Below are 23,014 nucleotides of genomic sequence, written 5' to 3'. Positions count from 1 at the left end.
AAGATAATATTCAATACACAGACCTGACAAAGGATGTGCACCCAGAATATATAAAGAACTTTGCAAAATGGTAATTAGACCAAAAAATAAAATAAAATAAAAACTGGACAAAAACTTGAACAGACATTTCACCAAAAAATAATCAAATGAGAAAATATACATGAAAAATATTCAACATTATTAGTCATCGGGGAAATCCTAAGTAAAACCACAATGAGATACCATTTCACATTCAATAGAATGGCCAGAATTAAAAGGAATAACAATGGTAACTTCTGGTTAGGATATAAAGCAGTTGGATCTCTCTTTCATTCTGAATAAAGTGAAATTGGTACAATCATTTTAGAAAGAAATTTGACAGTTTACTATAATGTTAAACATAACACTTATGACTCAGCATTCTATTCCTACATATTTTTCCAAAAGAAATGAAAATATGACTACAAGAATATCATGTACATGAATGTTCATAACAGCTTTGTTCATAATATTCAAAAAGTGGAAATAACCCAAATGTTCATCAGCAGCTGAATGTATAAACAAATTGTGATTTATATAGGGTTGCCAGATGAAATACAGAATTTTCAGTAAAATTTGAATCTCAGATAAATAATAATTTTTAGTATGAGTATATCCCAAGTATTGTATGAAATATACTAAAAAGTATTCCATTATTTACCTGAAAATCAAAATTAAATGAGCTCCATGGTTCTTGGTGTGTTTTTGTTTTTGCTAAATCTGGCAACCCAAGATAGATGCACATTGTGAATAAATAGGAGTGAATTACTCATACACACAACATGGATGAATCTCAAAAATATTATGCTAGATAAAAGAAAACAGACCAAAAAGTACAGAATGCAATTATATCAAGGCTGCAGTATACAAGATTAATATACAAAAGTCACTTTTCTATATACCAACAATGAACAAGTAGAATTGGACATTAAAAACACAATACCATTTATATTAGGATTCTAAGAAATGAAATACTTAGGTAATAATCGAACAAGATACATACAAGATTTATATAAAGAAAACTACAAAACTCTGACAAATAAAATCAAAGAATTAAATAAATGGAGAGATAGTCCATATTCATGGAAAGGAAGACTCAATATTGTCAAAACGTCAGTTCTTCCAACTTGATCTATAGAGTCTACGCAATCTGAATCGAAATCCCAGCAAGTTATTTTGTGAATATCAACAAATTGATTCTCAAGTTTATGTGGAAAGGCAAAAGACCAAGAATAGCCAACACGATGTTGAAGAAGAACAAAGTTAAAAGACTACACTATCCAACTTTCCAAGACTTATTATAAAGCTACAGTAATCAAGGCAGTACAGTATTGGTGAAAGAAAAACAAATAGATCAATTCAACAGAGTCCGGATAGTGTTTCTTTTAAAGATACCAGTGCATTCAAAAAATGTCTTTAAAACTTTGAAAATCGGTTCAGATTATTATTAATCTTCCTTAAAATCCTTGATTATCCTATGTTCTCATGTCTTTTAGTCCTAGCCAAATTTTTCTTAGGGCTTCTCTTCACTACACTCTTTTAAAATAGTTGTTTGTTTTTACAAAGAACAAATCATAAGTCAATACCAGCCAGGCTGAAGTAGAGATTAAGCTGGCATTAAAACACAACTGTGATTGCCATTTCCTATTCTAATCATCTAACCATGCTGCCTTCTGTTTCTGTTTTCTTTCCTATTTTTCATTAGAAATTTAATACCTTGGTAGGGGAAAAAGGAGCTCAAATGAGTGGAGGACAGAAACAGAGAATCGCGATTGCTCGAGCTTTAGTTCGAAACCCGAAGATTCTGATCTTAGATGAGGCTACTTCTGCCCTAGATACAGAAAGCGAATCAATGGTTCAAGCCACACTGGAGAAGGTAAGTGAGAAGATTCATTTATTATTTTCATATTCTTCTTTCAGCATTATTTTTAAATACAAGAAAGTATGGCTCCATAGCGGATTATTTATTAATTTCAGAGCCCTCCTTAAGGTATGGATGCAGTGATTTGGAAGAAAGAACAAGATGCTATACTTAGTGTTAAAAATATATATGAGGCTCATATCCAAGCAAACATCCCATATATACCTCCATTCCAACAGGTCTGCACTTCCCACCTCCCCAGAGTAATTCCACACCTCTACCACTATCAGAATTATAATCGCATCCACCCTTTGTCTCTTCCATATACACCCGTGGGATTTTCTTCTCTGGCCATTTTTTCCTCTTTGGGCAACCCTAGAGTACTCATTTTAACTTAATTTCACTTCAAGTGGAGAAGCATACAGTGTGGTTTGCCTTGACCTTGAACCATCCTCCTTCAACAGCCCTGGGGCCCTCGCACTGACTTCCTGCTCATTGCAAGCTATTACACATGCTTCATGGCCACAATGCAGAATTGGCCCTTTACCATATTGCACTGCATCAGGGAGGGTAGTATCACCCTCCCTGGTGATACTACCCTCCCTGATGCAGTGCAATATGGTAAAGGGCCAATTCTTTGGCCCTTTGGTGATATGAAAAGCCACAGAATAGTTTTTTCAGTGGCCGAACACTCTTTTAAATCATAACCTTCAAACTCTTCAGAAGGCTTAATGGAACTTTTTACTTTGTGCTTGTCTGAAAATGGGTTGTGTTTTTCTCTGTAAGAAAATTACAGGCTCTTCTTTTTAAACACTGATTTTGTGTGACCAGAAATGGATACTGGCAGCCAGACTGCCCACTGCTTATTGAAAAATCTATTAGTTACTATTATCAACTTACAGATCAGATTTTATAAGTTTTTACCATTGTTTCCATCTCAAATGATGAGAGTGCCACATGTTGCTCATGATATTTCTTATTTTCATAAAATAAGCAAGTGATATGAAAATCCATTTTCATTGTGGACACTTTGCCAATTTGGTTCATTTTGGTGGAGAAGAAACGATGATTCCCTCAAAAGCATGTCTCATACTTTATTCATTTTTTTATACTTAGTAACTAGGACAGGGCTCTATTTATAGAATACACTCAAATTGTGTTTATTAACGGTGATGTTTAGTTACTTAGGGCTTGAACGTACTGAAAAATGATTACACTTAACCATCTCAAATTACAGTTTTTCTAGTTTTATTGAGATATAATTGATATACATATATAAAATTTTTTAAAAATACTGTAATAGGCTGTGAAGTTGTTTAGAGGTTAAATGTTGTACCCATTGTCTTTTCATCCAATATGTTAATCACTTCAGGCAATCAAAACTTGTTCAGACTTTTAAAATAAACAGTTGCTTAGTGACATGATAAACTAATAAATATTATTTTCCTACTGGTAGAAATGAAATCTATATCATAAGTGAAAAGAAAAGAATACAAAATGTTTGTAAGCTATTATTCCAAGTATATATTTTTAAAATTCAATTATGTTATTGTTTTCCAGTTTTTAAAGGGTGTAATTAAATTAACATTGTAGAGCTGTATGGGTGTAAAACTGCTTTAAATAGACTTTGCTGATCTTTTATGGAGTGAGGGTAAATGGTAGCAAATGAGGTGACAAGTAGTGCAGTAAACTCATGAAATACATATGCTTCAGTATATAATTGACTTGTGGTGAAGAGGAGAGTTAAAATACAGGCAAGGAAATGAACACTCTAGTGCCATGACAGTCCCGTACACCCACTACACAGATGGTGGTTGCAGAACTGAGTCTTTAAAGAGGTCCCCACCTAAGAAGGGTAGGGCATTCAACATGTCTTGTTTCTGCTCATCTGTCTAAAAACTCTCAGACGCTGTGGCATGACATGGCCTAACCCACAGCAGTTGACAGATTGTTTTATAGCTCAAAATACCATGTAAACCACTAACCAACAAAGAGGGAACAATAAAATGTATTATTTCTTACTGGTGAATGCTGCATCCACCTCCCTCCAGAGCCAGCCTTCAGATATCCTCCCAGCCCCTCCTCTCCATTACCTCATTGTCTTCCTTTTATATGAAACTCCAAAACCAGTAGAACTAATCTATAGTGATAAAAAAAATCAGATCAATAGTTTACTGGGGCAGGGGGTGGGTTTTGATTGAAAAGGGGCATGAGGGAAATATCACTCTTGTTCTCACTTGGATTATTGCAATAGCTGTCTCTCATGCCCACTTCAATCTGTTCTCAACACCACAGCCAGACGATGTTATTAAAATGTAAATTTGATCATGTCGTGCTTCTGCTTCAAATCCTTCAATGCCTCCTTATCTCACTTCTTACGCTAAGTAAAAACCAAATTCCTTACAGTAGCTACAAGGTTCTATGGAGTTGGGTACCAAGCTCCTCCTGGAACCTGACACCCTACCACTCTACCCCACATTGGCTGCCCCTTAAACATACCTTAACACTTTTCATCAGCTAACATACTATATATGTATTTGTTTATTTTGTTATCTCCCTTCCTCCACTGGAATATCTACTCTTTGTTGTCAAAGGCATTAATTGGTTAACTGCAGCATACCCAGCGTTAGAACAATGCCTGGCCACTATTAGACAGCCAATAAATATTTGTTGAATAGTATCTGGATGAGTGTGATACAGAATAGTTCCAAGGCCTGAAGTGCTCTTTTCTGGACTTCTTAGTTTAGGCTTGCTGCAATCTAGTTTTGCTTCACTAATCTTGTTCAAGAGGAGGACTTAGGACTAGTGGATAAAGATCTATACTGCAAGCTATGGAGTTCCACTCTGCTACTTGTTTAGACCCAGCATGCCAATGCAGCAGGCTTCCAGGTTACCCTACCATGAGGAGTCGTGGCAGTGAACACCTGCAGGCCCCTGGGGAAGCAGAGGAAGCCCACACTGATTTTAGGATAAAGCCTGTAAAATCTCTTTGAAATGTTAAAAGTAGTATGCAAATCTAAGGAATAATTATTATTAAGGGAGATTCAGCTACACCACATTAATGGAGTACCTTTAAAAAGACCCTTTGCTAATTATGAAAGATGGGTTTCCATCACAGCTTTATGCTTTGAAGAGACTGAGCTGCTTTTTTGCAGCCCTCATAGGCTTTTCTTTATCATCACTTCTCTTTCTCATGTGGTGCATTGTTTGTCTTCCTCTGAGGTGCCTTACATTATGTTTATACTACTTGGAGAATTAATAAGTAAATTGGTATATTACATTAGGCTGTGGGTTACCTTATTATATTAAGCCCAAGAAGTGGTTTTCCAAAGCTGAAGTTAGGTTAATTATTATACATACACACACACACACTCACACATGTTTTGGTGTGTCTGTCAGATATCTTACTTTCTCTTTATATATGGAATTGGGAATTTTTTAGATTTTTTCTTTTTTACCATTTGTAGCAATACTATAATAGTTGGGAACAGACAAGGGATTGCTGCAAGGGGATTTCCTTGGCTGGAATTTAGCCAGGAGAACAAAGGCAACACAGAGAATACCTCATCCCAAAGCATCATGGGACATTTTACAAGCTTGCTTAATCAAGCTCACATTTATAAGGCTTGGTGTTAAATTATAGGCCACTAACTTCTTTTAGGATAGCACTTCTCCCCCTTTGATAGATCAGGGTCCCATTGAGAATCTGACTAAGAAAGGGAAAAATAAACCACTGTAACTCTTCCGAAAAATCTAAAAGTGCACTTGTACAGAAAGATTTATATATAATATTGAGGGGTTCACAGACCCCCTGAAGCCATTCATAAGTCGTTATTTTAGGTGTAATAAAGGAACAAATGAACAATAATAACTAATCCTTACAAGAACCCAATGCGATTCGTACATGTATTCTCCTATTTTACAGATGTGCAAACTGAAGCACGGAGATTGAGTAGTAGATAGGAAGCAATGAAGTCAGAACCTAGACCCAGACAGTCAGCCCTCTAGCTCATTCATATAACCACCATGGTATATTGCCTCAAGATTATACACCTGCTAGGGTTTGAAGCTAAATTTGAAACCAGATCGCTCTTAAACTAGCCTCTTATAGACTTACTTATATGATCCAGCAACTCCACTTCTGGACATGTAATCAAAAAAACTGGAAGGACAGACTCAAACAGATACGTGTGTATACCAAGGTTCACAGTAGCATCATTCACAATAGCTGAAAGGTAGAAACAACGCAAATGTCCATTGACAGATGAACGGATGAACAAAATGTGGTATGTACATACAATGGAATAGTACTCAGTCTTAAAACAGAAGGAAGTTCTGACGCATGCTACAACATGGATGACCCTAGAAGACATATGCTAACTGAAATAAGACAGACACAGAAAGACAAATATTGTATGCTTACACTTATATGAGATACCTAGAATAGTAAAATTCATACACAGAAAGTAGAATAGAGGTTACCAGGGGCTAAGGGAAGGGAGAATCAGCAGTTATGGTTTAAAGGGTACAGAGTTTCAGTATAGGATGAAGAAAAAGTTCTGGAGATTGAGAGTGGTGATGGTTACACAACAATGTGAATATACATGAAACCACTAAAGTACACTTAAAAATGTTAAAATTACTTTAAAATTTTATGTTGTGTTATTTTACCACACAAAAAAAGAATGATCTAAGCCTGAGCATAAAAGGATAGTGACACAGAAGGAATTGACCTCTCAGATCCAGGAGGACCCTACCCTTAAAAATGGTTAGAATGACAGCACAGCAAATATAGCCAATATTTTATAATAGCTTTATATGGAGTATAATCTATAAAAATATTGAATCACTATGTTGTACAACTGAAACTAATATAATATTGTAAGTCAGGTATATGTCAATAAAAAATAGTTTTAATGGTTAGAATGGTAAATTTCATGTTATCTGTACTTTACCAGCATTAAAAAAAGAACAACTATTTTCTATACAAAACCACACTGCCTTCTTAGAAAAGAAACTCAAACTGTACCCCAAATTGAAGCTGCTATGTAGGACTGTAATAGACTTGTTTTTGTCCCCTTAAGCTGCTTATTTTGACCCTATTGTATATATAGCTAGTAAATTTTTCTTCCACAAATGAATTTAAATCATTATTACTTAGCAGGACATTTCAAAGTCTTTAAAAAACATAGGAAAAAAACTTAAAAATATACAGCAAGGTATTTTCCCATGATACGGATACTTATCTTAGTGATTTCTGTGAATTTAAATTATTCCTAAGCTTTGTCCTCCCCCACAAATAAGGAAAACTCCTATATAAAATACTGATTATCCTAACTCTTACCAAATAAGACATCTTTAATGTATTGTTTATTGGTCAGCACTCTGAGCTAGGTAAGACAGTATTGCCTCCTAGAAGAAAGATGAGCTAATTATTGTAGTGTTTTTTTATTCACTGTTTACTTCATCATTTGCTTTTTGTTGTAAACTTCTTCACAAATAGTAGCTTTTTAATAAATTTAAGAGAAGGAAAATGGTATTAAGTGACTATAAATAATTTTATTATCTTCAGTTGTTTGTTAAGTTTTTTAGAAGTGAGAATGAACAGATTCCAGGCTATAAAAAGAAAACATTGTACTATAGTGTACTATTCCAAGTTCCTAATTAGGTAGTACACATGGCTTCAACTCAGCAAAGAGTTTAGATTTTGAATGTGTTTTCTTTTCTAAAGGGTCTTAACCTAAGCATGCATACATATTCACATGCAAGTTGAAAGGAAGAGATTGGTGAGGAAGTGAGTCCCTTATTAAATATAGCTTCTAAGTGCCTGAAATTTTTCTTTTTGTCACCATGTTTTACAAAAGAGAAAGCATTCTCAGACAGGCATAGTGATGTGACAGTAATTCCATATTGTTCAGCTACGGTACCAATATTGACCCAGAAGAATGCCAGGCCAATTGGCTTTCAACATCATAATGATGTAGTTAAGACACCAAAAACCCTGTATTCCCCATATAACTACCATAGAGACTTTCTTGTAGTAGATGATCAGTTAAAATTTGGTAGCTAAAAGATGTGGAAATTTGTTAAAGAGTAGTGAGAGATTTGTCAGACTGTATTTTTGAAGTATTGGGTACTAGGGTTTTCCAGGAGCCTCTTGAGGTATGAAAGAAGGTGGGGAGGTGAGGTAGATGAGCAGGTAGGGCTGCACCTCCCCCCACCCCCGCCATCAACAATTCATATAGAGGAGTTACTCATTAACCTGTATGGTTTATTTACATATATCAAGTTTCCACATGTGCTTTCATTTGATGAAAGGATTTTTCATCTTAAAAAAAAAGAGTTTGAAGACCATAGGACTGCATCATGGAGCAAATGTTATCAGTGGGCCCCAAGTCCACCTGAGGCAATTTTCTAGGAGGCAGTCAGTGGGAACTTGTGGTCCCATAGGTTTCCCACCTTATGCTTTCTGTGAGACACTAGAACTCTGTGTTTCCAGGCTTCTCCAGAGAGTATATTACTCCTGTTAACTGACCCAGCAGTCAAATGCAGGCCCTCTCAAATGCTCACAGCTTTGCATTGTTCTCCTTTCTTTTCCTGTTGCCCACACTTATTCAAGGCCCATGGCCACCAATGGTGAGAAGCTAGCTGGTCTCCTCAGGCCCTTATCTCTGCCCTAGCAATTCTGGGAGGAATGTTTTAAAGCACCCTCTATTTCAAAATCCAAGCTAATTACCTGATGATTTATGGTTATGCATGGAATTGTGAAGTAATCTGAAAATGCCAGCAGTGTCAAGTACAGATCTTCCTGTTGACCTTTCTTTGGTCATATAACTAATTGTGTGGCTTTTAGCTTTGTATAAACTGTGAAGGAGGAGAGGAGATGCTAGGAAATCCTTTCAAATTGGTACTTTCTAGAAGAAATAATAGCAACAAAGACATATTGAAAATCTATCACACCTAGGCATCTGAGGAAAACAGTGGAATGGATTGCACTACCTTCCTTATCTTTACAGTAATTCTTGCTAAAAGACAAAGCATATGCTCTCATTTCTTTGATCAGTTTTCTAAGAGGCCTTGGCTTCCAAAATCTCTTCTCTGTTTTAAGTCTGAAATGATTAGTTTGGAAATTGTTTTCTCCCCTATGGCTATTATATCAAGTTTTAGGTCACACATATGATGTAGTGAAGTTGTATTCTTGTAGTATACTTTATAGTACCTTAAGTGTGTATGGTACTTGTAGGCTCATTTGATAGGCCTTTGGAGCAGTTTTTCCCTTTTAAAGTATTAGGTATTTCTGTAATTTATTTCATATACTCAGACACTAATTCATGATATAACAAATTAACTTGTAACATAACATAGACTTTATTCAAATGTTTGTAGTTTAGGCCAGGAGCCTGGCAGCATAAAGATGATACAAATGGGTAAGCTCAGGCCGTTCCCATCTGGGGAACATCAATGCACACTAAGGCACAAATGTAGAAATGGTCATCACTTATTGTCTGTTTTCAGGTGTCAGACAACAGTATGAACTTTCGCAAAATAAGTAAACCTGCACCATGTGTAATGCCTAATAAGTGAGGAAATATGAGAATATATGTGTATAAAAATGCCTGTGAGCCCCTCTTTGAAGACGAGAAGGGCTGGAATAGTACAAACCTGCACCAGGAAACCTTGTGATTCTGATTCTGTCACAAGAGGCTGCACACCATTCTTGACCTTTTCTAGTTGCAATCTCCTAATTGTTTCATTTTACAGCATTCTCTCTCCCCACATTCTCCTTTGAGTATGATGTGTTATATGTGCCCTTTTATAGTTTTAAATTAAACTTCATATGCATTAATTTGTTTTAAGAAATGTTTGCTAGTACTGTGAAAACCATTGAGCTAATTGGTAACATAGTTTCATCAATAAGGTTTGAGCTCTGTTTGCTTTTAGGAAATAATATTTGTAACCTCAAGGAAATGTAATTGAATCAATGGGAGAGATATGGGCCGGGAGCCTGGGTATCTGGGTGTTTTCACTTTTGCAGTGATAGTTCTTCTAATGCATTCACACTCAACAACAGTGTTCTTAACATTATCTTTTAAGGCACTGTAATTAAGTCCTAGGGTCTCCAAGACCCAAAGTAGAATTCAAACTTCAAGTTTGAATGAGAGAAAGGGAATCAGTATAGGCTGAATGTCTTACCCCTAAAAACTAGGCACATCAGACAAACCCAAACTGAGGGACCTTCTATCAGGTATGTGACAGGTATTCCTCAAAACTGTCTAGTACCTCAAAAATAAGAGCTATCTGAAAAATTGTCCCAGCCAAGAGAAGCCTAAGGAGACATAATGACTAAATGCAATGTGGTATTCTGGAGAGGATTCTGGAACAGAAAAAGGATAATAGATAAAAATTAAGGATACCTGAATAAAGTTTGGAGTCTAGTTAATAATTAGTTTTATATTATTTTGTTAGTTGTGACAAAAGCACTATAGAAATCTCAGATGTTGACCCTGGAGTATACTATGTGCAGGGTACATGGATATTGTACTACCTTTGCAAATTTTTTATAAGTCTAAAATTATTCTAAAATAAAAATTTTATTTAAAAAAACTAAAACGAAAAAGCTAACTACATTTTTTACTAATTTTTCATACCATTCATAAGAATGTTTTTATATAAGCAAGGCTTAGAATTACCACATAAAAGTAAATAAGAGACTGAGGAAAACAAAAAGCAAATAAAAAATCATTCCCCAAGTATTATCCACTCATCAGTTTAATAAAATGTCTGTGTTTGGCAATATGAAAAATAAAGGAAGCACTAAGCATTGCAGTACTTAGACCTCTCTTCTACCGCAGAGTATATTACACATAAATATCATCTATAGAAACCACATATGTCCATTATCAGACCTTGCTGAAGTTAAGAAAAAGAAATCTTCCTACCTACAATGCAGTTAATTGCTCCTCAATCTGCTTTTTCATTATATTTACATAACATTCATTAAAATGTCTCAGTCTCATTGGGGATTCTTGCAGAACTTCAAGCATGGCCAGCTGGGTTGCTGTGTACTGATGTTTCTTTTGTTTGACTTTCTCTTTCTTAACAGCTTTTTTGAGGTTTAATTGACTTACAATAAACTGCACATACTAAAGTATACAATTGGAAAAGTTTGGGCATATATGTATACCTGTGAAGCCATCACCACAGTCAAGCTTGTCAACCAATCACTCCCAAAAATTTTTACATGCTTTTTGTAATCACTGCATCCCAACCTTCCCAATGCTTCTTCCCTGACTCTTAACAGCCACTGATTTGTTTACTGCCACTATAGACTAGTGTGTATTTTCTAGAGCTTTATGTAAATGAAATCGGACAGTATGTATCCTGTTCTGTCTGGCTCCTTTCACTAAGCATAATTGTTTTGAGACTCGTGCATGTTGTGGAATGTATTAGTAGTTCCTTCCTTTTTTGTTGATGAATGGTATTCCATTATATGGATATACCACAGTTTGAGCTATTGGTATTGATGCCCACTTGAGTTATTTGGTTTGTTTGCAGGTTTTAAATATTATAGGTAAGGCTGCTCTGAACATTCACGTGTAAGTCTTTCTGTGGACATGAGCTTTTATTTCTCTTGGGTAAATACCTAGGATTTGAATGGGTGAATCTTATGATAGGAGTATGTTTAACTTTTTAATTAAGTGCAAAACTATTTTCCTTTTACATTCCTATAATATATGAGAATTCCAGCTACTCCACATACTTGTCAATACTTGATATATCCGGAAATTTTGATTTTAGAAATATGTAGTGGTGTCTTATTTTTCTTTTAATCTGAGTTATCCCGATGACTAATGATGTTGAGCATTTTTATGTGCTTATTGACCATCCATATCTCTTCTTTGTTAAAGTGTCTGTTCACATGTTATCCTCATACCATTTTTTGAGTGGTCTTTTGTTTTCTTGTCTTTGAGTTTTGAGAGTTCTTTATATATTCTTTACATTCTGGATATAAGGATTTTATCAGATAACTGATTGGAAAATATTTCTTCTCATCTGGGACTTGTCTTTCCATCCTCTTACAAGGATCTTCCAAAGAACAGAAGACTTTGATTTTGAAGAAGTTCAATTTATCATTTTTTTCTTTTGTAAATCAAGCTTTTAGTGTTCTGCTTGAGAAATCTTTGCCAAATCCAAAATCACAAATATTTTCCCCTATGTTTTCTTCTAGCAGTATTATAGTTTTAGTTTTACATTTAGGTTTATGATAAATTTTGTGTTAATTTCTGTTCATGGTGTTTTGTATGGTGAGAAGTTTGTTTTGTTGTTGTTTTGTTTTATTTTGTTTGCACATTGCAGTTGTTCCAGCAATATTTGTTGAAAGGACTGTTTTTCTGCACGGAACTGCCTTTACACATTTGTAGAAAATCAGTTTGTCCACATATGTATGGGTCTATCTTTGGACTCTCTGTTATACTGATGTCTCTATGGCTTATTTTCCTTCTTTATATATAATTGATTTCTGCTTGGATCTTTATTATTTCCTTTGTTCTGCTTACTTTAAATTTAACTTGCTCTTCCCTCTTTGTTTTCTTAGGTTGAATCTGAGGTAATTTACTTGAGAAGTGTTATTTGGTTTCCAAGCATTTTGGGATTTTCAGAGATGTTTCTATATTGAATTCTAATTTAACAATTTTGTGGTCAGAGAACATACTTTGTATGACTTGAATTTTTAAAAATTTATTAAGACTTGCTTTATGACACAGAATATGGTCTATCTTGGTAAATATTCTATGTAGACTTGGAAATGATGTGCATTTGCTGTTGTTGGGCGAAGTGTTCTATGAATATCAATTATGTGAAGTCAGTTAATAGTGTTATTCAAGTCTTCCTTATCCTTATAGATTCTCTGTGTACTTGTTCTATAAATTATTGAGAGAGGGGTATTGAATTCTCCAACTATTATTGTAGATTGGATTTGTCCTTGCAGTTGTATCCATTTTGGTGTCATGTATTTTGGATCTCTGTTATGATGGGCATAAACATTCAGGATTGTCAGGTCCTCTTGATAAATTGATCCCTCTATCATTATGAAGTAAACTTCTCTACTCTGGTTATGTCCTTTGCTCCTCAGTCTTCTTTTTCTGATACTCATATAGCCCACCCCAGCTCTCTTTTACTTAGAGTTATGATGGTATGTCTTTTTCCATCCTTTTAATGTAGACCTATTTGTGTCTTTATTTAAAAAATGTGTTTCTTGTAGGTGGCATACAGTTGGTTCTTGGCTTTGTATTCAGTCTGACAATCCTTGACTTAATTGGAGTATTTAGACCATTTACATTTAATGTGATTATTGATATGAATTAATTTAAATAGATCATCTTTGCTATTTTTCTGCCGTTGCTCCTGTTTTCCTCATGTTCTCCCTTCACTTGGATTACCTGAGTACTTTTTATGATTCCTTTTCATCTCTTTTGTAAGTTTATTAGCTATAACTCTTTGTTATTTCAGTGATGGGTTTAGGGTTTATAGTATATACCTTTAACTTATCACCATCTACCTTCAAATGATATTACATCACCTCTCATAGAGTAAAAAGGACTTACATTAGTATACTTCCATTCCTCCATTTATGGCCTTCAAGCTATTATTATTATAATTATCTAATTATCTAATAGTAATATACATGTGTTATAAAGTTATACATGTATTATAAACCCAATGCTACATTGTTTTCACTGTTGTTGTTTTCTTTTACTTAAATCATTTATTTTTAAAGAGATTTAAATAATAAGGAAAAATTATATAATTTCCCATGTATTTACCATTTCCAGTGCTATTTATTTCTTTAATGTCCTTGTCTGCTAAATTTTACATCTGTGTTAGTTCTGGAGCAGGCTCCATTAATTGATTTTTCTCCTTGTTATTAGTTGTATTTTCTAGCTTTTTTGCATGCCTGGCCATTTTTTATTGGGTGTCAAAAATTGCGAATTGGGCTTCCCTGGTGGCACAGTGGTTTAGAGTCTGCCTGCCGATGCAGGGGACACGGGTTCGTGCCCCAGTCCGGGAGGATCCCACATGCCGTGGGGCGGCTGGGCCCATGAGCCATGGCCGCTGAGCCTGCGCGTCCGGAGCCTGTGCTCCACAACGGGAGAGACCACAACAGTGAGAGGCCCGCGTACCGCAAAAAAAAAAAAAAAAAAAAAAATTGTGAATTTTACCTTGTAGGATTCTGGTTATTTTTATATTCTTAGAAATATTCTTGACTTTTGCTGAGAGATGCAGCTTTTACTTAGAAACAAGTTGACATTTTTTCTTTACTTTTAATTTTTGTTAGGCTAGACCAGAGCTATTTTTAGTCTAAAGCAAAGTATTCTCCACTATGGAGGCAGGACTCTTTTGAGTACTCTACCCAATGCCCCCGTGAATTATAAAGTTTCGCAGTCATGCTGGTTGGAACAGGTATGATACCCTCTAATCCTTTCAGGTGCCTCCTTCTCTAGCCTTGAGTAGTTTCCACATTCTTCTACAGTCAGTTCTCCATTGAATACATGAGAGGGATCCTCTAAAGATTTCCCAAGTTCTCTCTGCATTTTTTTCCTCTCTAGCACTGTTCTCTGTGAACTCTTGCTGTCATGGTCTTCCCAGACCCTTAACCCCACCTCCTTAACTCAGCAAGTCAACCAACTCCACTTGCATTCCTCCTCCACACACTGCACCCTGAAAATTCTTTCAAGGAAATAAACTGGGGCAATTGTAGTACTCACCTTCTGTGTTTCAAGGGGTCACTGTGCTTCATTGCCTAATAAATATTCAGTGTTTTGAAAACCATTTTTCCAGTTGTTTTGTTGGTTTCAGGTGGGAGAATAAATCTTATCCATGATACTCCATCTTGGTTCAAAGGAAAATTCTGTCTTTTATTTTATACAGTTGACTGTTCATTTTTTGAGGCACTGCCTTGGTATTCTCCTTTCCCAATATATTTACTTCTTATATTTCACAAAATTCAGAAATCACCCATTTTTAAAACCATACAGTATAAACTATTAGAGAGTAGAGTTTATAAATATTATTTAAATGAAGTATATATTATAGAATTGAAAATAGCTCTTTGGTATGCATGCTCAGTATTGTAAGATCACTATTAAGGATCAGTAATTTTCATCATTACCTGCATTTCAACACAAGGAGTTTAAATAGTTCTACTTTGTTCATGTGTAAAACTGTTTACAGAAGTGTACAAAAAGAGTAGGCCGAATGAAAAGCCTACACTTAGTGCTGGTGTAAGGTACAGGAAAAGAAAACTTGTAGGGTATAAGAAGCAGTCAATGCAAAGGGCTTTAGTCACATTAACAGGAAGACATCTCACAGAGATGCAGCGGGGTTTGTGGACTTAAAGCATTCAAACGACCTGAGTGTGCATTTCAGCATTACCAACTGCCTGCTATGTGGACTGACATCCATTACATAACTTCCTGAGCCTCAGTTTCTCTATCTCTTAGAGGAAAATAAGCATACTTTCCAAATCAGCTCATGGGACAGTGTGAGCAAAACCAAACAGAGAACTGTTAGTTATAGAACCTTTTAAACTCTAACATTCTTTAAAATGTAAGATATTTTCAAAAGTAATAATTATTTTTGCCATCAGTAGTTAATAATTAATCATATATATATATAAATTAAGTTGTCTTAAGGAGTAAAAAGAGAAAAAAAGCAATAAAGACAGTTCAAACTATTATGTCTGTAGCTATTTACCACAGCATCAACATTTTTACCTTGATTATTTTATAACCACTCAAATCTCAAAAACATGATAAAATAACTTGTATGGAAAAAATAGAATCTAAGGGTTTAGAAAGACCTTAAAAGTCCTGAAACCATATGTAAATACAGAGTGATGGATAATTTGTAAAGAACAAATTTCATTTATATACACCTTTCCCCTGTTCAGAAACTTCCCGTAAATTCTGTTCCGTACAGAAGAAACACTCTTTAAAATTGCTTTACGTTAACTAGCCTTAAATTCTATTCCTAGCTCCATGACCTTCCATTCTTCAAACAACTCTGCTACATGTGAACCTCAATATTCTTCACAAATCCATGCCCTTTTTTTTAATTGAAGTATAGTTAATTTACAATGTTGTGTTAGTTTCTGGTGTACAGCAAAGTGATTCAGATATATGTATATGTGTGTGTGTGTGTGTATATATATATATATATATATATATATATATATATTCTTTTTCAGATTCTTTTCCATTATAGTTTATTACAAGATGTTGAATATTGTTTCCTGTGCTATACAGTAGGATCTGGTTGTTTATCTATTTTATATATAATAGTTTGTATCTGCTAATCCCAAACTCCTAATTTATCCCTTCCCCCCCCTTTACCCTTTGGTAACCATAAGTTTGTTTTCTATTTCTGTGAGTCTGTTTCTGTTTTGTAAATAAGTTCATTTGTATCAGTTTTTAGATTCCACATGTAAGTGATATCATATGATATTTATCTTTCTCTGTCTGGCTTATTTCACGTAGTTTGATAATCTTTAGATCCATCCATGTTGCTGCAAATAGCATTATTTCATTCTTTTTTATGGCTGAGTAATATTCCATTGTATATGTGCACCTATCCATTCACCTGTTGAATGCATGCCCTTTTAAGCCCAACTGCCTGATTTGCTATAGCCTCTATCATAATTACCCCTCATCTTTTCCTCCCTGGCAAACTTCTATTCTTTCATTAAGACCCTACTCAAAATCATCTATTTGACAATCTTCATTCAACTAGACAGTTAATCACTTCTGCTCTCCTGTGGTATTTTTATATAACTTCAATTACAGATTTATTACTTTACATTGTAATTATTTTTCTGCCTCCCTTATTAGCTCTCTCAAAGTTAAAGACCTTGACTTATCTTTGGGCTTGCTCTCAGTAAATAGTCAAGGGTCTGCAGCCTGAAGACAGTTAATAGTATGAAAGCTATTATTTACTGCAAACTTTCCATGTTTGAGGCATGGTACCAAGGATATTAATCTGTGCAATAACCCTAAAATATAGGTAGCATAATTTTCCCCATTTAACAAATGAGGAAACTAAGACTCAGGGAAGTTAAGCAACTAGTCTAAGATTGCAGACCCCCAAAAATGGCAGAAACAAGACTCAAACCTAGAAACTGTGACTCCAGAGAACAGAAGTGATGAAAAAATTATTGAAAATTAAGATTTCCTCTATAAACATGGTACTCTTTATGGTCTATATATGAGATTGCTTACCATTTGTACTTAATTAGCATGTAATACAATAACAGTTATGTCCATCATTATATATGTCAGAGTTACTGTATTGTGAGTTTTACTTGAAACAGTGGACTCCATTCCTAGTCTGTTGTTTGCTTAGCTATTCATGCAGTGTGATGATCTGCTTTCAGACTAAAAAAATCAAGGGGAATTTGGTGCCAGTCATATTGTCTCATTATCTTGTATTTTTAAAAAAGAGGTCTGAAACACAGGTAGGGCTGCTGAGGGCAGAAGTAACTATCTATTCTATCTACTCTATGTGACAGGAGATGTAGGTTAACTGTAATACAAATTTAGATGCTTTGAATAATAATTACAGTCTGATTATTAGAATGTTATTGAGGTCGTGACAAAAAGGAATCCTACCTTGGATAGATGTTAAATTTTCTTTTTTTTTCTTTTTATCTACCTGTTTAAAGAGCTCTCTTAATATCTATGCTTGAGACAAACCAGCTAGGTACACCCACATGGAAACCTTTTTACCTTTAACAATGATCAGGGCCAGCTACATGATTGTAGGGCCCTAGTGAAAATGAAAATATGGGCCCTCCTGCTCAAAAATTATTAAGAATTACAAGATGGAACAGCAGAGCATTAAACCAAGAGTGGGACCCTTCTAAGCATGGGGCCCTGAGCAACTGCATAGTTCACACACCCATGAAGCTGGTTCTGCCAGTGATCTCTTTACTGCCACCACAACTAGGAGGAACTTTAGATGACTGTGATACAGTGACCTAGCCCCTCCTATGAACTTTAGGCATCATTCCTCATTACTAACCCAAATTATAACATTCTTGGTTGTTGTTTGGCTGAGTACAAAATGCACATGCATGTTGGTTGGCTTGAGTACAAAATGTGCATGCAAAATGCGCATGCATACACATCAAGTATGTATATGTCTATACATATATTGAATATGTTTATATATGTGCATGTATTCCTGACATAAATATATGTGTGCATACATATATATGATATTTACAGATAAGTCTGTTTCAAGAGCCAAACTTAGTAACAATATTTGCTTAATGCAGAAACCTAGGTTTGATAAGTTATAGTGTCTTCATTCCCAGTCCTATTTCCCTGGGTATTTTTTAAAATTAATGCCCAGGTAGAATATTCGATATACGTAGTAAGCATTTCTCTACTGCTATTTGGAACCTGAGTGGTATATATGATTTCTCTTTAACTTTCCTGACCCTAGACCATAAATTCAAATGATTTTAAGTTATAATTACATCTCCCAGTTGTCCTGAAAAATTTCCAGTTTGCCCCTTTTGTCCCACTCAAGAATGTCCTTCTTTTGATGATACTTTAGATGATCACCTTAATATTAGCCAAATATATCAGAATATAACTTTCATCCTTTTTTTATTTTAAATAAGGTGCTGTAAATATAATAGTTAAAAAGGCCTTTAATCAAAACAGTGTATTTTCAGTTTTTCATAATAGCACCTACTTTTTGCTCATGAGCATATAGATATTACTCATAAAAACAAAAGCTATTAAAAATGGAATATATTTTTCCAAATTGTTTTAGCTTTCTTTTAAACAAAAATGAAATACATATACATTAAATAAAATTGAGAAAATTGAAACAAGAAGAATACAACACATAGGCCCAATAGTTAAATATAGGCACTCTTAGTATTTTGCTACATTACTATATAGGTGTCTTTTTCTATGGATAGTTTTTTTTTTTAACTTAGTTATAACATGATGCAACTTTTTTTCCTGTATTTTTTCCATATAACATTATATCATAAATCTGTTTCCACAGTGTTATTTAATCTTAATAACTATTGTTTTCAAGTTTCCTTCTCTTATAGATTTGGAATAGAGGAGTTTGAAAGAAATACTTATCTCCTTCATCAACTACTGCAATGGAGAGACCCTTTTTAGAGAATAGAGAACATCATACCAGATTCTAGTATACCAGTCTTTCCCATGACTGGCTGAAGCCTTGAGCAAGCTTCTAAAGTTTTCTGAGCTCCAATTTCCTTCTCTGTAATAGATAAGGATAAAATATGAGAATGATAAAAATAAATAGCAGTAATAATAATTGTAATAATATTAACTGTCAGTCCTTGAATATCCAGAAATTTTTAGTGTGCCTGTAGTATGCCAAACGTATCGGTTATTGTGCTAAGCATTTACAAAAAATATATTACCTTAGGAATAGTTAAGACAATCTTGTAGAGTAGCAATAAAGCTAGAAGACTTAGATTAGTATATATAAAGACCTATAGACAAACTGAATAGTAGAACAATATACAGAATACAGAAACAGACCCAAAATAATGGTCACCTGATTTAATAACAAAAACTTCTCTGTAGTGCAATAGAGAAAGGATTTTTTTTTCCAAAAAATTCTGCTGGGACAATTGGTTAACTACATAGGGAAATGTCCATTGACTCCTACTTGACACCACACACAAAAGTCAATTCCAGATGAATTATAGATCTACATATGAAAGGCAAAATGATAAAGATTGTAAAAGATAGAAAAACATTCATGTGACGTTGGAGTAGATAAAGATTTCTTAAACATGACACAATATAAATTATTAGAGAAAGGTTGATAAATTGGACTTCATTAAAATTTTAAATTTTATTCATCAAAAGACACCATTGAGAGCGAAAACAACAGTATAGAGGGGGAAAAATAATTGTAATACATAGTATCTGACAAAGTCCTCATATATAGAATATATAAACAACTTCTGAAAATTGACAAGAAAAAGATAGTTCCAATAGAAAAACAAACAAAAACATACAGTTCACAGGAGAGAATATCCAAATTGCCACTAACGATATGAAAAGTTTTTCAATTTTATCAGTCACCAGGAAAGTGCAAATAAAAGCCACAATATGATAGTATTCACCTGCCAGACAAAGAAAATACCAAGTGTTGGTGAGAATATAGAGTAAACGTAACTCTCTTTCACTGTTGGAAAACATTTATAAACTGGGACAACCACTTTGAAAAGCTGTTTGGCAGAATCTAAAATAGCTGAGCATATGACTCAATAATTCCCCTCCTAGGTATACATCTACTAGAATTGGGGACATATGTTCACCAAGTAAATATGTGTAGGAATCTATTCATAATAGGAAAACCCTGAAACTACCCAAATGTCAATGACCAGTAGAATGGAAAATAAATTGTGGTATCTTCACACAATGCAATACTATTCAGCAATAAGAATGATCTCCAATGATATAAAACAAAATGGATGAATCTCAAAAACATAATGTTAAACAAAAATGCCTGGACATAGAAGGGTATGTACTGTATAATTCCATTTATATAAAAGAAAATAACTAAACAAAATAAATCTAAGCTGTTAGAAGTTAGGAGGGTGGTTACCGTTGGTGTAGGTGAGTGGTAACAGTGATTAGAAGAGAGCTTGAAGAGGGTTTCAGGGTGCTGGTAATGATCTGTTTTGTAATCGGGGTACTATGCATCTGGATGTAATTGGTTTGTGAAAGTGCATTATCTGTACACTTATGTGTACTTTTCCGTATGTATTGATATATAATATTTGTTAAAAAGTCAAAAACATATTATCTTGAATCTGTACCCCATTTTAGAGATGAAAAAATAAGAAATACTAAGTTTAAGTTACTTAAAGTTAGTTATTTTTAGTTACTAATAGCCAGGCGGTTGTTAGGTGGCTCAGATTAAATGGTCTTTAGTTTCCTTTCTAGTTCTAAGATACTATGGTTTTATAAATCCACCAGTTTGGAACCTAACTTCCTGCCTTTTTATTTTAATTTCTATTGGCCTCCCTAATCAAAGTTTTCAAACTTCTATATCCAGAGGTAAGATTCTTTGATACTCAAATAATACTATAAGAAGTTTTCTTGAATATTCAGAGTTTGTTATTTCTGCTAATTTATATTTATTTTCTTTGCTTATTGTTTTATAGGCAAGTGAAGGTCGGACTACAATTGTGGTAGCTTACCGGCTTTCCACTATTCGAAGTGTAGATATGATTGTGACTATAAAAGATGGGATGGTGGTGGAAATGGCAAAACAGGGTCTATATTATTCACTTGCAATGTCACAGGTAATGTTTACATGACATAATGTATGTTTGCAGATTTTTTTTGACTTTTCAGAAATCACGCCATGCTAGAAAATAGAAGTCTTGAATTATAATCTTAGGTTTCACAAGGCAACCAAGGTTTATTTATAGTTCCTTAGTGAAGAAATTCAGTGAGTCTAATATCCTCAGCATTGTGCTAGACAATGATGAAAGTTAAAGAACTAATTGTTACATAGTACCTAATATTTGCCAGGCACACTACAAATAGGCTTCAAATCTTGTATGTGGCAGATCCAGAGCAATCTAACTCTATATTCCGTGATCTTTTTGTTAAAACACAAAGAAATATAACACACAATCCCTACTTAAAGACTTAAAACTTAGCTACAGAGGCAAAATGCAGAATCATGCATACAGATGTTACAAGTTGTAGAAATAAGAAGCAAGATTGATGGGGATATAGGGAACTAGATTACCCATGGAAGTATTCATGAAGAAATCTTGAAGGCAAGAAGGTAGGAGGGGGATTTCCCTGGTGGCGCAGTGGTTAAGAATCCGCCTGCCAATGCAGGGGACACGGGTTCAATCCCTGGTCTGGGAAGATCCCACATGCTGTGGAGCAACTAAGCCCGTGCGCCACAACTACTGAGCCTGCATGCTGCAATTACTGAGGCCTGTGCTCCTAGAGCCCATGCTCCACAACAAGAGAAGCCACCACAATGAGAAGCCCATGCACCGTAACAAAGAGTAGCCCCCACTCGCCACAACTAGAGAAAGCCCGTGCGCAGCAATGAAGACCCAATGCAGCCAAAAATAGATAAATAAAATTTTAAAAATTATAAAGGTAAGAGGTGGAAAAGGAGGAGAAATCTAGGTAATGTGGAAGTAATAAGGAACTTGGTTTGTAGCTAAACAGAAAGGAGACCAGCCTGCCATGAGTAATGAGTGTTGGGGGAATAATTGAAAATTTGGATAATGAAGGTCAGATTATGAAAAGGCTGAGACTTCCTGTGTCGGAAGCACCTACCCCAGTGCTTGGCACACTCAAAATCTATCTGCTGAATGAAAGGATGCACACATATATCCATACCGTGTATACATCAAATTCTCACAGGGAGACCAGAAAGCTCATATTAGGCAATGAAGAGGAGGCACGATAATCCTGGAGGCACACTGACAAACTCCTGTTTTTGAGGATCCACATGTTTGCATGCATATGACCCAGCCTACTGAATTTCACATGGTTCTTCCATTAGGGTGCATTAACGTAAGTGATAGTGATTAGGCTCTAGCTCTCTTCTTCATTCTGCCTTCATCTCTTGGTCTGGAAGGCAGCCTTCTTTCCAAGGGGTCTTCTGCAGACAACTAATATCAACCTTTTTTGGTTTATTTTACTTCTTCAACTTTCTGATTATATTTTTGATATCAATATTATTATTTCACAAATTAGGAAATTTAGAAAGTTATGAGTCTCCATCTCATCAAACTTAGAATTTCAAACCCCAGCTTTCTCCACAATTCTAGAATGAAGGATTTTTAAACACATCCTCTAAAGCAATGATAATAAAAAAAAATTAAAAGTTTGAAAATGTAATCTTATATTGATTTAAAAACACTTGATTCCGATTTTATTTTATATTAGGCTATATTTTTCTTTAAAAATAAAATGTACATGTTATTTGCCAGTTGAATTTTCATGATTTTCATTCCACAGTAGAATTAATAATTTATGAAGTTATTAAGTTCAGTATCTTCAAACTAATAGTTGTAACAATAAAAGGAAATAA

The 23,014-nt window shown here is 34.6% G+C and overlaps 1 protein-coding gene across 1 annotated transcript in view; it reads left to right on the top strand.

The window, feature by feature from the left end:
* ABCB5 (ATP binding cassette subfamily B member 5) overlaps positions 1-23,014 on the top strand; it is a gene marked incomplete at its 3' end in the record, with an annotated part of 141,001 nt that overhangs the window by 59,876 nt on the left and 58,111 nt on the right. The window contains 2 exon segments of the mRNA XM_079932436.1: positions 1,724-1,894; positions 21,108-21,248. Coding sequence (XP_079788562.1) covers positions 1,724-1,894; positions 21,108-21,248 — 312 coding nt within the window.

This window comes from Stenella coeruleoalba, assembly GCF_951394435.1.
Source record: "Stenella coeruleoalba genome assembly, chromosome: 9".
NCBI lineage: Eukaryota > Metazoa > Chordata > Mammalia > Artiodactyla > Delphinidae > Stenella > Stenella coeruleoalba.
Note: the sequence above shows the minus strand (reverse complement) of the source record. Positions and strands in the feature narration are given on the sequence as shown.